Source organism: Petromyzon marinus, chromosome 50 (genome assembly GCF_048934315.1).
Source record: "Petromyzon marinus isolate PM22_M1 ecotype Great Lakes invasive population chromosome 50, UKy_Petmar_22M1.pri1.0, whole genome shotgun sequence".
Lineage (NCBI taxonomy): Eukaryota > Metazoa > Chordata > Hyperoartia > Petromyzontiformes > Petromyzontidae > Petromyzon > Petromyzon marinus.
The window spans coordinates 4,264,461-4,279,502 of NC_133716.1; the positions used below are offsets into that span (position 1 = coordinate 4,264,461).

The 15,042-nt window shown below is 56.3% G+C and overlaps 1 protein-coding gene across 1 annotated transcript; it reads left to right on the forward strand.

The window, feature by feature from the left end:
• The first annotated feature begins 489 nt into the window (after nt 1-489).
• NEK7 (NIMA related kinase 7) lies at nt 490-13,861 on the forward strand. The gene is made up of 10 exons (XM_032973170.2): nt 490-1,063; nt 5,701-5,884; nt 6,471-6,611; nt 6,976-7,038; nt 8,029-8,139; nt 9,108-9,216; nt 10,003-10,110; nt 11,030-11,124; nt 11,445-11,558; nt 12,329-13,861. Exons 2-10 carry the CDS (start codon nt 5,753-5,755, stop codon nt 12,470-12,472), a joined length of 1,017 nt encoding a protein of 338 aa, XP_032829061.2. The 5' UTR covers nt 490-1,063; nt 5,701-5,752; the 3' UTR covers nt 12,473-13,861.
• The last annotated feature ends 1,181 nt before the right edge of the window (nt 13,862-15,042 follow it).

The window sequence follows — 15,042 nt, forward strand, 5'->3', positions numbered from 1 at the left end:
GACCTTGCCCTTCTCTCTCCAGACCCTGCCCTTCACTCTGCAGACCCTGCCCTTCTCTCAACATACCCTGCCCTTCACTCTCCAGACCCTGTCCTTCATTCTCCAGACCCTGCCCTTCTCTCTCCAGACACCGCCCTTCTCTCTGCAGACCCTGTCCTTCTTTCTCCAGACCCTGCCCTTCACTCTACAGACCCTGCCCTTCACTCTACAGACCCTGCCCTTCTCTCTCCAGACCCTGCCCTTCAATCTCCAGACCCCGTCCTTCACTCTCCAGACCCTGCCCTTCAATCTCCAGACCCCGTCCTTCACTCTACAGACCCTGCCCTTCACTCTACAGACCCTGCCCTTCACTCTACAGACCCTGCCCCTGGATCCGCCCCGCGTCTCCTCCTCCGTCGTCACCCCTCCCTCTCTCCTCCTCCCACTTCCCTCCTCCCCCTCCACTCTCCACCGCCCTTAAATTCGCACCCGCTTCGCACTCGCGCCCGGGGGAATTAATTTATCAAGTCAGTGAGTGGCGAGCGAAGTCAGTCATCCCTGAGTCAGTCTCCCCCTGGGTCAGTCCTTCCTGAGTCAGTCTCCCCCTGAGACAGTCCTTCCTGAGTCAGTCATCCCTGAGTCAGTCTCCCCCTGGGTCAGTCCCCCCCTGAGTCATTCCCCCCCAGTCAGTCCTTCCTGAGTCAGTCCCCACTCGAGTCAGTCATCCCTGAGTCAGTCTCCCCCTGGGTCAGTCCTTCCTGAGTGAGTCCCAGCCCCCCTCGAGTGAGTCCCAGCCCCCCTCGAGTGAGTCCCTGCCCCCCTCGAGTGCCCCCCTCGAGCGAGCCCGCTAAGTTGGCTGCAGCCAGCCAGGGAGCCAGGGAGCGAGCGAGCGACTTTGCCGCCGAGTCGGCGCGGTCGTTGTTAGTTCGGCGAGTTGGTGGCGAGTTTTGTCGGCTCACGACGCCGCCGGTTCGTCGTTAAAGTTCTCCAAAATCTGCAGGGATCTTTGTTTAGGACCCCACCCCAAGAAGAACGTTTCGGGTCGAGCAGGACAGCCATGCGTGTACGTTGATCGATTTAAAAGGTACGTCTGGGCGTGCTGTGGTGGCGTGGGGGGCACGGTGTGTGTTGGTGGAGAGTTGTCGTCCGTGGACGAGACGGCGTGGCCGACGGGCATCGACTCCCCGCAGCGGGCGGCTTCCCTTGGAGGTTGTAAAATGTTGAGGATGAGGCTTGCGTCCAGCAGTGGATCGACCACGGCCATAGCCGATGGTGGTGACGGTGGCGGTGTGTACGGTTGAACTTGGGTTTCCCTGCGCGCCTGTACTCAATCGGAGGTGCGGTGGTGGTACGTACCGTACGTGTGTGTGTGCGTGCGTTTAAGTTGAGGATCTTGTCGTAAGCGTGCCTCTCGGTTCGTAACCACCATGACCGTGATGATCATCATCGTCGGTCATGATCAATCCGCTGCTGGATGGAGGGCCTACTCACGCCTCCGCCGCCATCCCCTCGCAACGTTTACAACGCTCTTGACTGGTGCTGTTAAAACTATTTTTGCTAAATTTTAAAGGTTCTTCTTTTTTTTTTGTCGACGTTTAGCCTTGAAGAAGTCGGTAAAAGGCTGTAAACTGCGGCGTAAATGAACTGTGGGAGGAGGAGGAAGAAGCCGGGGTACACGGACCACCGGTAACCTCCAGGATGAGTCCGAGGTTCTGGGGTGCACTTAACCAGGCCGGATGTCCAGGAAAGACGCGGGGGGTTCACGCTAACTCAGGCCGCGTTTTGTAAAGCGTAGTCCGCATATGCTAGGCCGCGCCCATTTTTGTTGCTTCTGACCAATCGGCGGAGAGAGCGGTGGGTGCTGTAGCCAATAGGCGCGCGCGGCGATAGCGGTTTGCGGATACGTGATGGGAAGTGTAAAACAGGGCCCGGCTAACCCTATGAAGTGCTCCCTGCTAAGAGTTTTATACGTTTTTAAATACAATTTAGAATTAACTGCAGGTGTTTAAAACGTGACAACCCATTAAACTCGCGACGATTAAACCTCCGGTGATTATCGTGATTTTCTAACGAGAGTTCTGACAAAGTTGTTAAAGTTACAGGCATAAGTAAGTGTAGGTTGTACAGTATATATAACTAATGGTCCAACACTTGGGAGTCATTGACGTAAGGCGATAACAACTTTACATTATTGATGCGAATATTTAAACTCGACATTGTTTAAACTCGCATTGTTAAACTGTGCGTTTAACATGAGCTTTGGCAGTGTTGGATACCAAGCAAAGTGTCTTCATTGTAACTCCGCTGAACTGATACTTAACTTAATTAACTGGCCATTTAATTTTTTTTTATTTAAAGCTTTTAATGTGAACATTTATTACACTCAATTTGCTAAACCAACGGAGTTTAATGAACAAGTACTGGCAATGTTAAACGCAAAAGAATGTTATCGTCGGTTCAATGCAAACTGCTCGGCACATTCGATAATAGCACCGTTGCCTTAAATATATGTAAATACGATATTTATATAATCGGCGACGTTTCGGACAATGCTCCTTTTTTGGAGCATATTTTTGCTTCGCTATAAAGGCCACGCATTGAGTTGCCTGCGCGTGGACGCACCACTGACAACGCAGCAGAAGCAACGGCCAACTAATTTAAGTTGAATTCTGTAGGTTCTTTCGGTAAAGTCACGTAGAATGAGAATAAAATAATAAAATAAAACAATAAAATTCTCACGACGTTTCGGCCGCAACGCAAGTGGCCTTCTTCTTATTCTCATTCTACTTGGTGACTTTACCGAAAGAACCAAAGAAGATGAATCCTTGCAGTCACGAAAGCTTTAAATCGAAATTGAATTCTGTAATTAACTGATGGGTGTCAGCTTGAGAGTAATTAATTATGCTTTGATTTATTATAAAGTGAGATTACATCGTATAATGCACATGAAGAATATCGGTTATTAATGAGCTCGATAAACTGAAATTTTAAACCCAACTGTACACTTAACACCCAGAGCCGTAAGATATTAACCCATTGCATTATTCCGATCGCTACTAAATCCAAATCGAATTGAATTAACAGTACTGTATATATGTATCAAACTTCTTCTTTCGTATGGCTGATGTAGATGCAAGAGGCAACAACAAATTTCACATTCAGGTGGTCAAGCCAGAGATCACCGCGTCAGGAGCAGTGGAGTTAGCGGCGTATCATCATCATCATCATCGCCGTCGTCGCTGTGATGTCGCCTTCGTATTTGTGGATGGGGCATTGTCTTATACCGTCTGTTCTGGATTATCACAGTCGCACACTGGGGAGTTTGTGCATCCGCATCCGCCATGGTTTGTGCGGATACGATTTGGGGTGGACCATGAGCTTCATGGAAGTTCAAACGCAGGAATCTTCCGCGTTGAGGTCTTTAACATTTGACCTACATGGTGCAGTGCTGCTAAGGGTTAGAGCTAAGAGTTGGGATTAGATTCCGTGTTCCAGCTGTCAGGGTCTAAGTTAGAGTCAGGGTTGGTGCCTGTGTTGGGGGTTAAAGTTCGTGCCAGGGCTAGAGGGTTACAGGTTAAGGTTGGTGCTTCCGTTAGAGTTGGCGTTAAGGTTGGAGTTAAGGCTAGGGTCGACTTAAGATTATGTCTAGGGTCAGAGTTAGGACTAGATTCCAGGCTTGAGTTTGGGATGTGGTTAGGGGGCTAGTGTTAGGGCTACGGTTGGAGCTAGAGGCAGTGCTAGGCGCTAGGTTTGCGACTCGCATTAAATTTAGGGCTAGGCTTCGGGCTACAATTTTAAGGCTTTGGTTTGGGCTACGCTTAGGGCTAGTGATGAAGTTATGAGTTGGCGTTAGTGCTAGGGGTTGGCGTTAGTGCGAGGGGTTGACGTTAGTGCGAGGGGTTGGCGTTAGTGCGAGGGGTTGGCGTTAGTGCGAGGGGTTGGCGTTAGAGCTAGGAGCTAGGGCTACAAGCTGTATCTTGTCCCATATCCCGAGCCCAGTCTGGCTCGTGTTGTCCGGGGGGGGAGGAGGAGGAGGTGGGGGGGGCCCACAGTTGTCAGGGAATGTGAATCTGGGTGAGATTAGTCCGTGAAGGGTCGCAGTGTTTGCCGTGGTTCACACACAGTGGTGGGCCGTGTGTGCTCGTGTCAAGCAGGGACGCCGTGTCGTCGGCGAGGGTTTGCGCAGTGCGTGACTTTTGGGGAGCGGTGGCGCAGCGATTGGCGTGCTCCGCCACGAACCTGCCCGACGAGAGTTCGATTCCCACTCGCGGCCACAGACACCAGTGCTTATTGTCAGAACCGGTGCTGCGCCTCCCCTAGGTCGACTTGGCCTCAAATGAGTACCTGGTGCAATGTCTGCCAGCCTTCATAGATGCTCGTTTTTAGCAGCACCTGCCACAAAAGTATCTTTAGCCTATACGGAGGATCTTTGTCTTTGTGTCACTTAGATTAGCACAAGCGCCACTTAGTGGAGAATGGCGATTGGTGTTGTTGTGTCTGCGAGCGCGTGTCCCTTGTGTGTGTGTCTGTGTGTGCGCGACTGTTGGGTGTGCTGATGTGTTTTTCTTTTCGTGGTCTGTGTCGGGCGTGGGGCTGGACACCCACCCCGTTCGTCTGCCGTGCCGGCCTTCATAGGTGCTCACGATTGGCACTTGCTACAAAAGTCTGTTTAGTAGGCTATACTGGGGGGGGGGGGATCTTTGTTTGAGCGTGAGCATGTATCATGTATAAGCGTGTGTGCATGTGTGTGCGTGTGTGTGGTAGTGGTTGGCGCATTGAGCTACGAACTCGATGACCCGAGTTCGATTCCCGCTCGCAACCAATAACTGTGAATATCTGAAGCTGTCCTGGGCCTTCCCCTAGGTCGACTCGGCCTTAAATTAGTTCCTGGTGTGATGTTTAAACATCACCACTGGGGAGACAAAGGTGGCCGGGCGTAGCGTTGGCCACCCCACACATCGTGTGCTGTTCTGACCTTAACAGGTGCTAGCTAAACGACACTTGGCCCAACAGTCTGCTATAGAGTGGGGATCTTTGTTTTATGCGGTACTATGCGTGTGTGTACGTATGCATAGTGCATACTTGTGTGTGTCACGTAGCAGCTATGCCAACTCACACTCTGGATTTTGTTTAAATATTTACCCAGCTCGAAAGGCGGCTGACTCACACTCGCTCTCTCACAAACTCCATCACACCCAGCAAGCGGCATCCTGTTTGCCAGCCCCACAGTGCATCATCATTCCGTGCCCTAACCGCACTCTCGTCCAATTTCACGTGTGCGCAACAGCTAGGCGTTGCGATTCTGTTACGCAAAATCATTCCTGTGCGCCGCGTCCGTCCACTCCACGTGCTCCTCGCTCCGGCTGTGCTCGCCCTGTGAATTCCCATCGCCCGCCACGGCTCCTCTCCTCCTCTTCCCCCCCCCCCCCCGCGTGCTTTTCAAATTTATTTTACCAGGTGAGGGGCCCTCTGAGCTACGTAGCTCTTTTTCAGAACCGACCCGGCTGTCACAAATAATGGCTCCACTAAAGCGCCTTGTATCGCGTGGGCTTTTATTGCCGCCAAATACTCTTAAACGCGTGTTTCTACATGTGGACCCGGAGGAAAAATGCACGCGACCGCGGGAAGAGCCCTTGACGTCCTGTATGCCAGGTGAGGTAGTTAACATCTCGCCACCGTGGCGCCCTTTGTCTTTGTGCCCCCCCCCCACTCCTAACACAGGGAGTGCCCGGCCCCCCTACTGGGCCCCCCACCCACCCCCCGGGCCAAGACGATGGAGCTGCAACCCCCAACACCACAGACGCCCCCACCACAGCCCCCCAGCCTCTCCATGCAACAGCAGCAACAGCAGCAGCAGCAACAGCAGCAGCAACAGGCATTCATGGTGCTGCAGCCAGGCCCACAGGTGAGCAAAGCAGAGGGGAGCTTGACGTCTCCCCACGATCCCCTCCCACCCCCCCGTGCCTTCCCACGTCCTCACGTTGGGGGGAAAGGGGAGACATTGCAGAGAGCCGGCGAGACGGTGAGAGAGACGCGTCTTGCTATTACTCCCTCACGACTTCCCCTCCCCCACCATGTCGTCTTGCATCCCCATGTCTTTCCCACGTCTCCATGCGTCTGCCCTTGCCGCCCTATGTCTCCCTGTCTCGAATTTGTTTACCTCCCCATTTCTCACCGTGTCTCGCTGTCTCTGCGGAGTCTCCGCATGCCTTTACCCGTGTCCCCCCGTGTCTCCCTGCGTCTCCCCGTCTCTCTCCACGCTTTGCCGTGGCCCTCTCTTTCCCCATATCTCCCTATGGTCTCCCCTTTCCTCCCCATGCCTTCCCGTGCCTCCCTTTCTCTCCCCTGATCTTCCTCCTACATCTCCACATGTCTGCCCCTCTCCCCATGTCTTCCCATTCCTCCCTCAGACCCGCTCTCCCTCCCATGTATCTCCCCATGACTCCCTCTCTCCCCTGCGCCACCCGTGTCTCCCCCGCGTGTCCCCACAGCGCCCCCTGCTGCCTCAGTTGGGCTACAACGCGCTGGTCAACTTCCTCATTGAGAAGAAGATCGGACGGGGCCAGTTCAGCGAGGTATACCGTGCCACGTGCCTGCTCGACCACATGCCCGTCGCACTCAAGAAGGTGCAGGTGAGTCACGGGGGTAGCGGAATGGATGGGTGATTGGGTGAGTGGGTAGGTGATTGGGTCTGTGGGTAGGTGAGTGGTGGGGTGGGTGATGCGGTGCTGTGGGTGAGTGGGGTGGATGATGCGGTGGGTGAGGGGTGGGTGAGTGGGGTGAGGCTAGTGGGGTGGAGTGGGAGGTTTAGTGAGAGCGTGAATAAATGAGTGATTGAGGTGGTTGAGTTGTGGGTGGGTGAGTGAGTGGTTAAGTCGATGTTTGAGCGAGTGAGTGAGTAGGTGACTGAGTTGGAAAGTGTACTGTTGAGTGTATTGCTGAGTGAGTGAATGAGTTTGTGAGTGAGCTGGTGAGTGAGTCCTCGCTGTGCTTCAGATCTTTGAGATGATGGACGCCAAGGCACGGCAAGACTGCATCAAGGAGATCGACCTCCTCAAGGTGAGAGGTCAAATCGGGGTTAACAGTTCAAGGCTCAGAATTCATGGCTTTCTGTGGTTAATGGGTCTGTATCTGCATCTATGTGGTTCTCATTATCTGTCTGCATCTGTCTTACTGTGTGCCTCTCTCCGTGTCTCTGCATCTGTGTCTGCGTGTCTCTGTGTCAGGGTGAGTTGCCGTGCTGCTGTTACTACCGTGTGTGTCTCTCCTCACGGTGTGTCACTGTGTCTCTGCAAATCTATGTCACCCATAGCAACTGAGTCTCACCCCATTGTGTACAAGTGTGTATGTGTAATGGGTTTAACCAGACTGAATTGCAGGGCGAGGAGCTCACAGATCCTTGAAAGATCTTGATAGTCCGAATCGTCTGTCAGCTCCTCGGGTAGGCGAGGCTGCATTAGCTGGTAATGGAACCCGCATGCCCAACCACCGCATGCCCATGCAGCTTCTGTTTGGCTGGATAGATGGGGCTAATTGGGCACGGCACAGGCTAGAGAAGAGATGGACCAATGTGGTACAGAAGGATGTGGAGCTAATTGGACTTGTCGATGACTGGTACTAGCAGTGTCAAAATCGGCCTCTGTGCAGGAGGTTCGTGAAGGACGCCTCTGGAGCCTTTGGAGGCAGTCGCCCTTCAGGAACAACCGAGGGGCAGAGGAGCGACGCTCATAACAACGAGCGGCGTGCTGGGTGGCTAGCACGTTGCGAACCTGGCAACCCGGGTTCGATTCCCCACTCGCGGCCTACACCAGTGACAATTATCTGAACTGCTCCTGGGCCTCCTCTAGGTCGACTCCGCCTCAAATGAGTACCTGGTGCGGTGTGTAAACATCGGCATTCGGGAGGCAATGGCGACCGGGCGTGGTGCTTGGCCACCCCACCCCCGTCATGTGCCGTGCCGTGCCTTCGTAGGTGCTACTCGCTAACAGCACTTGCCACAGAAGTGTACCGAGGCTGTACGGGGGATCTTTTCCTTTGTGTCGCCCACAGCAACTGAACCACCCGAACGTGATAAAGTACCTGGCGTCGTTCATCGAGGAGAATGAACTCAACATTGTGCTGGAGCTGGCAGACGCCGGAGACCTCTCCCGCATGATCAAGGTGCGACACGCGGTGGGGCACAAAGGGGAGACGGGGGGGGGAGGAGGAGACACGGGGGGGGGGGGGAGACGAGGGGGGGTGGGAGAGACGAGGGGGGGTGGGAGAGACGAGGGGGGGTGGGAGAGACGAGGGTGGGGGAAGAGACAGGGGCGGGGGGGGGGTGGAGACGCACGAGGGAAACGCACAGACATTGGATAACCTTGGAGGATAGGGGTGAGAACAAAGGGGGAAACGGGGTTACAGAAGTGGGGGGATATGGGTAAACCTGTGTTTGTGCTGCCTGTTTACTCCATGTGTTCACCATGCACGTTGTGTGTGTGTGCTGCCTGTTTACTCCATGTGTTCACCATGCGCGTTGTGTGTGTCTGTGTGTGTGTGTGTGTGCTGCCTGTTTACTCCATGTGTTCACCATGCACGTTGTGTGTGTCTAGTGTGTGTGTGTGTGCTGCCTGTTTACTCCATGTGTTCACCATGCACGTTGTGTGTGTCTGTGTGTGTGTGTGCTGCCTGTTTACTCCATGTGTTCACCATGCACGTTGTGTGTGTCTGTGTGTGTGTGTGTGCTGCCTGTTTACTCCATGTGTTCACCATGCGCGTTGTGTGTGTCTGTGTGTGTGCGCTGCCTGTTTACTCCATGTGTTCACCATGCACGTTGTGTGTGTCTGTGTGTGTGCTGCCTGTTTACTCAATGTGTTCACCATGCACGTTGTGTGTGTCCGTGTGTGTGCGCTGCCTGTTTACTCCATGTGTTCACCATGCACGTTGTGTGTGTCTGTGTGTGTGCGCTGCCTGTTTACTCCATGTGTTCACCATGCACGTTGTGTGTGTCTGTGTGTGCGTGCGCCTGTTTACTCAATGTGTTCACCATGCACGTTGTGTGTGTCTGTGTGTTTGTGCGCACCTGTTTACTCCATGTGTTCACCATGCGCGTTGTGTGTGTCTGTGTGTTTGTGCGCGAGCCTGTGCAGCACTTTAAGAAGCAGAAGCGTTTAATTCCGGAGCGCACGATCTGGAAGTATTTTGTGCAGCTGTGCAGCGCCCTGGAACACATGCACTCCCGCCGAATCATGCACAGAGGTGACACAAGACGCACGCACACAGACGCACACAAACGAGACAAAGATCCCCCTGTGTAGCCTTAACAGGCTGTCGGGGCAAGTGCTGTTAACGAGCAGCACCTAATGACGGCCGGCACGGCGCACGAGGGGGTGGGTGGCCGGCACTACACACGACCGCCTTTGTCTCTCTAGTGGCGATGGTTACGCACCACCCCAGGTATATTAATTTGAGGCCGAGTCGACCTAAGGCAGGCCCAGGACCAGTTCACGTTTTCGCCACTGTTATTCATCGTGAGCGGGAATCGAACTCTGGTCGCCGGGGTTGGAGCGCAGTGCGCTCGCCATGGCCCCACCACTCCACACGCACACACCACCCTGCTTTGTGCACTGTGCCAGCCTTCGTAGGCACTTGCTGTAAACACTTGCCCCAACAGCCTATGTGGGCTACACAGGAGATATTTGTCTTTGTGTTTTGCGTGTGTATGTGTCCAGTACTGTGTTTATTAAAACTATCTACATTTCCACCTACCCACCAATCTACCCACACCACCTACCTTCCAGCTACCCACCAATCTACCCACACCACCTACCCACCAATCTACCCACACCATCCACCACCTACCTCATTACCCACCTTCCACCCAACCTATCCACACCGCCTTGCATCTACCTACACTCCCTTTCCCACGCCACCTACCCGTCCGCCTGCCCGTCGACGCTCCCCAACGGGCAGCTTGCCCCAGCGGTGTACGTGGGCCACACGGGAGAGACCTTTGTCTGTGCGCGTGTGTTCGCGACGACGCAGACATCAAGCCGGCGAACGTGTTCATCACGGCGACGGGCGTCGTCAAGCTGGGGGACCTGGGACTCGGGCGGTTCTTCAGCTCCAAGACCACGGCCGCACACTCGCTCGGTACGGTACGCCTCGGTACACTCGCGCGGGGGTAGGTGCGCGGGGAGGGACGAGGAGAGAGGCGCGGGGAGATGCTTGGGGGTGGGGGGGGGGGGTGCGCGGAAGAGCCGCTGGGAGAGGCGTACGGGCAGACGCATGCAGAAGTGCAAGGGGAGGTGCATGGGGAGCGAGACATGGGGAGGAGGTGCATGGGGAGAGAGACATGGGGAGAGAGAGACATGGGGAGGAGGTGCATGGGGAGAGAGACATGGGGAGAGAGAGACACGGGGAGGAGGTGCATGGGGAGAGAGACATGGGGAGGAGGTGCATGGGGAGGAGGTGCATGGGGAGGAGGTGCATGGGGAGGAGGTGCATGGGGAGGAGGTGCATGGGGAGGAGGTGCATGGGGAGGAGGTGCATGGGGAGGAGGTGCATGGGGAGGAGGTGCATGGGGAGGAGGTGCATGGGGAGGAGGTGCATGGGGAGGAGGTGCATGGGGAGGAGGTGCATGGGGAGGAGGTGCATGGGGAGGAGGTGCATGGGGAGGAGGTGCATGGGGAGGAGGTGCATGGGGAGGAGGTGCATGGGGAGGAGGTGCATGGGGAGGAGGTGCATGGGGAGGAGGTGCATGGGGAGGAGGTGCATGGGGAGGAGGTGCATGGGGAGGAGGTGCATGGGGAGAGAGACACGGGGAGGAGGTGCATGGGGAGAGAGACATGGGGAGAGAGACACGGGGAGGAGGATGAATGGGGAGAGAGACCTGGGGAGACACACGGGAACACGGAGAGACGAGACGAAACGCACTCAAGGGCCCAGAGGCGCGTGGACGCTGGCGAGGTGGTCACACGCGCCGGCCTCCCTCCCCCGGTTGGTGGCAACTCATCGGTGGGCCCCTCTGACCCCGCTCCGCCCCCGCCCCCCCCCCCCCGCCCCCCACCAGTGGGGACTCCGTACTACATGTCTCCGGAGCGGATACACGAAAACGGTTACAACTTCAAGTCCGACATCTGGTCAATCGGATGCCTCCTGTACGAGGTGAGGGGTGTGCGAGCGGCGGCCGTCAAGTCGGCGGACCTTGAGTGAGCGGCTGAGTAGCTCGGTTACTGACTAACTCCGTTACTCACCCACTCACTCGGTCGCTCAGTCACCCATCTGCTCAGCAACCCACTGATTTGACCGAGTCACTTACTCGCCCATCAATTAAGTCAGTCACCGAGCCACCCATTAATTTCCACACAAACCTCATCCAACCCTAGCCCCCCCCCCGCCCGCACTCCTAAACTATCTGCACGCTCTACCCCCTTACCTCGCCCCCCTTCTCAACCCCCAACCTCCCGACCCCCGTCATCCGCCAGATGGCGGCCCTGCAGAGTCCGTTCTATGGGGACAAGATGAACCTGTATTCGCTGTGCAAGAAAATCGAGCAGTGCGACTACCCTCCCCTCCCCTCCGACTACTACTCCCAGCAGGTGCCCCCCACTCCACTACCGAGGGGCTGGGGGGGGGGGGTGTACAGGGCAGGGTAATACCCCACCCCCCGCTGATAAGGGGGGGTCACAGAGAGTCTTAAGGGAGTCGGGTGGGGGTTAAAGGGACCGGAGTAAGAAGTTGGGGATGGGTCTATTGTTGTATGGGTTTGGCGCGAGTGATGCGTTTAGTTTAGGGTTAGAGCTAGGGGTTAGTGTTAGGGCTAGGGGTTAGTGTTAGGGCTAGGGGTTAGTGTTAGGGCTAGGGCTTCATGGTTACGGTTAGGTTTGCTATAAGGAGCTAGGGCTACAGGTTAAGGGTCAGTGCCAGGGCTAAGGTGTTGGTGTTGGTGTCAGGGTTAGGGGTTAGTGTCAGGATCGAGGGCTATGCACCGTACGTAACCAACCCTGCTCATCGGATTCGCGGAGGAAGGCCGACAAACAAAACACTAAAAGCTGTTCCAAAGAAATGAGTTTTCAATGTAGATGATTATAAAGTGCGCAACTCCAGTGGCTTTTCTAATATCGGAAGGAAGAGCGTTCCAGACGTCCACGCAAGAAGATCGAGCAGGCTAGGTGTTGGATGTCAGGATCAAGGGCTAGGCGTTAGTGTCAGAGTTTGGGGCTAGGGGATAGGGGGGTTAGTGTTTTAGGGGTTGGGGTCTGGGCTAGGGGTTAGTGCCACACTACACCCCCTGTCCACTCGAGTTTAACCTCTTGCTGTGTGCTGCCCCCCTGCTCCGTGCCCCCCGCCACATGGTGTGGCTGCCCAGCTGCGGGAGTTGGTGAACATGTGCATCAGTCCCGACCCGGAGCAGAGGCCGGACATCGGCTACGTCTACAACGTCGCCACGCAGATGCACGCCGCCACCTCCTCGTCCTCCCCCGCCACCACCGCCACCACCGGCTCCTCCTAGACGGCCCCGCCACGGCCGTCTATGGGCTGGCTGTGGACCGCCGCAGCCACCTGTAGCCCTCCTGCGGTCTGCCAGGGCCGCCCGTATCCCGCCACGGCGGCCTGTGGCACGCCACGGCGTCCCCTACGCCGCCGCCGCGCGTCAGCCGTGCCGGCGCGGGGGCACCGCCTCTCCTGAGTGTCAACCCCCTCCATGGCAAAGCCACAGCGTGCCAGAGCAATCCGTGTGGTCTTCCACGGCCCCCGAAATGGTTTGTCACGACCCGCCATGGAAAACCAACAGCGAGCTACTCTGTAGCAGGGCGAGCTACAGTGAGCTACAAGACCACCTATGCCGAGCTACAGAAGAGACACCGTATCCTATAGCAAGCTCTGGGAAAACTACAGCCTACCAGGCCTACACAGAAAACGGCAACAGCAGTCGCATTCAGCTGGCCGCCACTGCTTGATTTGAGCTGGTGACTGCACGCCCCACGGCAAGCTACTACTCTGTGAAGTACAGCCCGCCACGGCTATATCAACCCCGATACTGCAAGTCCTGACGTGCCACAGGCAGGCATTCGTACGCCACAGCAAAGCAGCAGCAGCGACTTTGGGGCACAGCAAGCTGGTCACAGCGTGCCACAGCAAGCTGCGTGCGTGCGACGGAGAGCCGTGGCAATCTGCCACAGCCAGACATTGATGTACCGCAGCAACCTGCCACAGCGCTTACAGCATGCCAGAGCGAGCGCCTCAGCTGTGGCCTTGCAAACAGCCTGCCACGGCTAGGCTCAGGTGGTTATGACTTGCTACAGCAAGCTACAGCCTGGCGCAGTGGTGTAGGGGAAGAGAAGTGGTGCCTCAGCTGTGGGTGGCAACTGTGGGTGGCAAATGCACGAGATGAGAATGGAACCGGCCTCTACCACAGGCGGAACTACAGGCGGAATGACAGAGACACAGGCGGTCGCATGGGCAGACAGCAACAACCGGACACAATGCAACAACGCGGCAACACAACGCTACGGCAACGCAACACCCAAACTATAACAACACCACAGCCGTCTACAACAACCCCACCAACTAGACAGTCTACCCACGCACACATAACCCAGGCCCCATTTTCTTGTGTCACTCTGCTATAACTCGTCATCATTATTATTGTTATTTTTTTATTTCTTATTGTTTATCTCCTGCTCCCTCCATGCTGTTGTGATGGACACGTGGTTGGAGTCGTTGTTTGTTTTGAACCAAAACTCGGCTCCCCCCCCCTCCCTCCCCACCTTAGTCAGTGGATGGAGGAGACCCCCCCCACCACCACCCCGTGATTGGGGTTTCTCTGCCACGCGACGTGGCCACGCGACCTGCTCGTGGCGCTGACCACAGACGACGAATAAAGGGTTCCTGCATTTCACGAGCGCCGTGTGCGACTTGATGGGGGAGCGTCGTCGCTGCACGCTCGCTCACCTGCACGCTCGCTCACCTGCACGCTCGCTCACCTGCACGCTCGCTCACCTGCACGCTCGCTCACCTGCACGCTCGCTCACCTGCACGCTCGCCCACCTGCACGCTCGCCCACCAACACACGCCTCTCCAGTCGCCAGCATACCCCACTCTGCTCCACACTCGCCTACCCATGGTCCTCGCCACACGCTCTACGACCTGCAATGCCACACGAGACCAGCAGGCGTCACCCCCTGTCCGCATTGTACCCCCACAACACACTCCCGCGGGCCCTGCGAGAGAGTAGGGGCGTGTGTGAGGGGTGTTGGGTAGGAAGGGGGCGGTAGTGTAGCGGTTAGCGCACTGCGCTACGAACCTGGCTACCCGGGTTCGATTCCCGCTCACGGCCAACACCAGGGCCTCCCCTAGGTCGACTCGGCCTCAAATGAGTACCCGGTGCGGGGTGTAAAAACATCGCTATTGGGAAGACAAAGGTGGTCGGGCGTGGTGCTGGCACACCCAGCCCCTTGTGTGTCGTTCTGGCCATCAGGTACAACTCTCTAACAGCACTTGCCCCTAACAGTCTGTTAAGGCTATATGGGTTATCTTTGTTTTGTAGAGAGCGTTGGCTAGGAACCCGGGCGGCCCGAGTTCGATTCGCGCTCAGGGCAACAACATCTGTGACGAATACTGTATCTTGAGCCGGTCCTAGGGCCGTCCCCTAGGTCGACTGGGCCTCCAAATACCTCCCTGGTGTGTGGCGTGCAGCTGCCTACTGGCAGTGGGCGGGGCTAGTTGCCGAGTGGACAGTGTTAGGGCCCGAGTGGGCAGTGCTAGTGGCCGAGTGGGCGGGGTTAGGAACGAAGTGGGCGGGGATATGAACCGATTGGGCGGGGCTAGGAAACGTGTGGGTGGGGTTAGGGGACCGATTGGGCAGGGTCGTGAGTGGTCGAGTGGGGTGGTGCTATTGATAGTGCGGCGGTGCTAAGGCCCGAGTGGGCAGTGCTAGTGGCCGAGTGGGTGGGGCTATGATCCGAGGGGGCGGGGCTAGGAACCATGTGGGCGGGGCCAGGAACCGAGTGAGTGGATCTAGCGGCCGAGTGGGCGGGGCCATGTTAAAGAGGGCAGAATTTGACTACGTGACTTGGTTGA

Bases quoted from the DNA above. Each gene is read 5' to 3' on its own strand.
- NEK7 (XM_032973170.2), top strand. From the start codon at position 5,753: ATGGAGCTGCAACCCCCAACACCACAGACGCCCCCACCACAGCCCCCC. The intron at 10,111-11,029 runs GTACGGTACGCC...GCCCCCCACCAG, and splicing joins CACGGCCGCACACTCGCTCG to TGGGGACTCCGTACTACATG. The intron at 11,125-11,444 runs GTGAGGGGTGTG...GTCATCCGCCAG, and splicing joins TCGGATGCCTCCTGTACGAG to ATGGCGGCCCTGCAGAGTCC.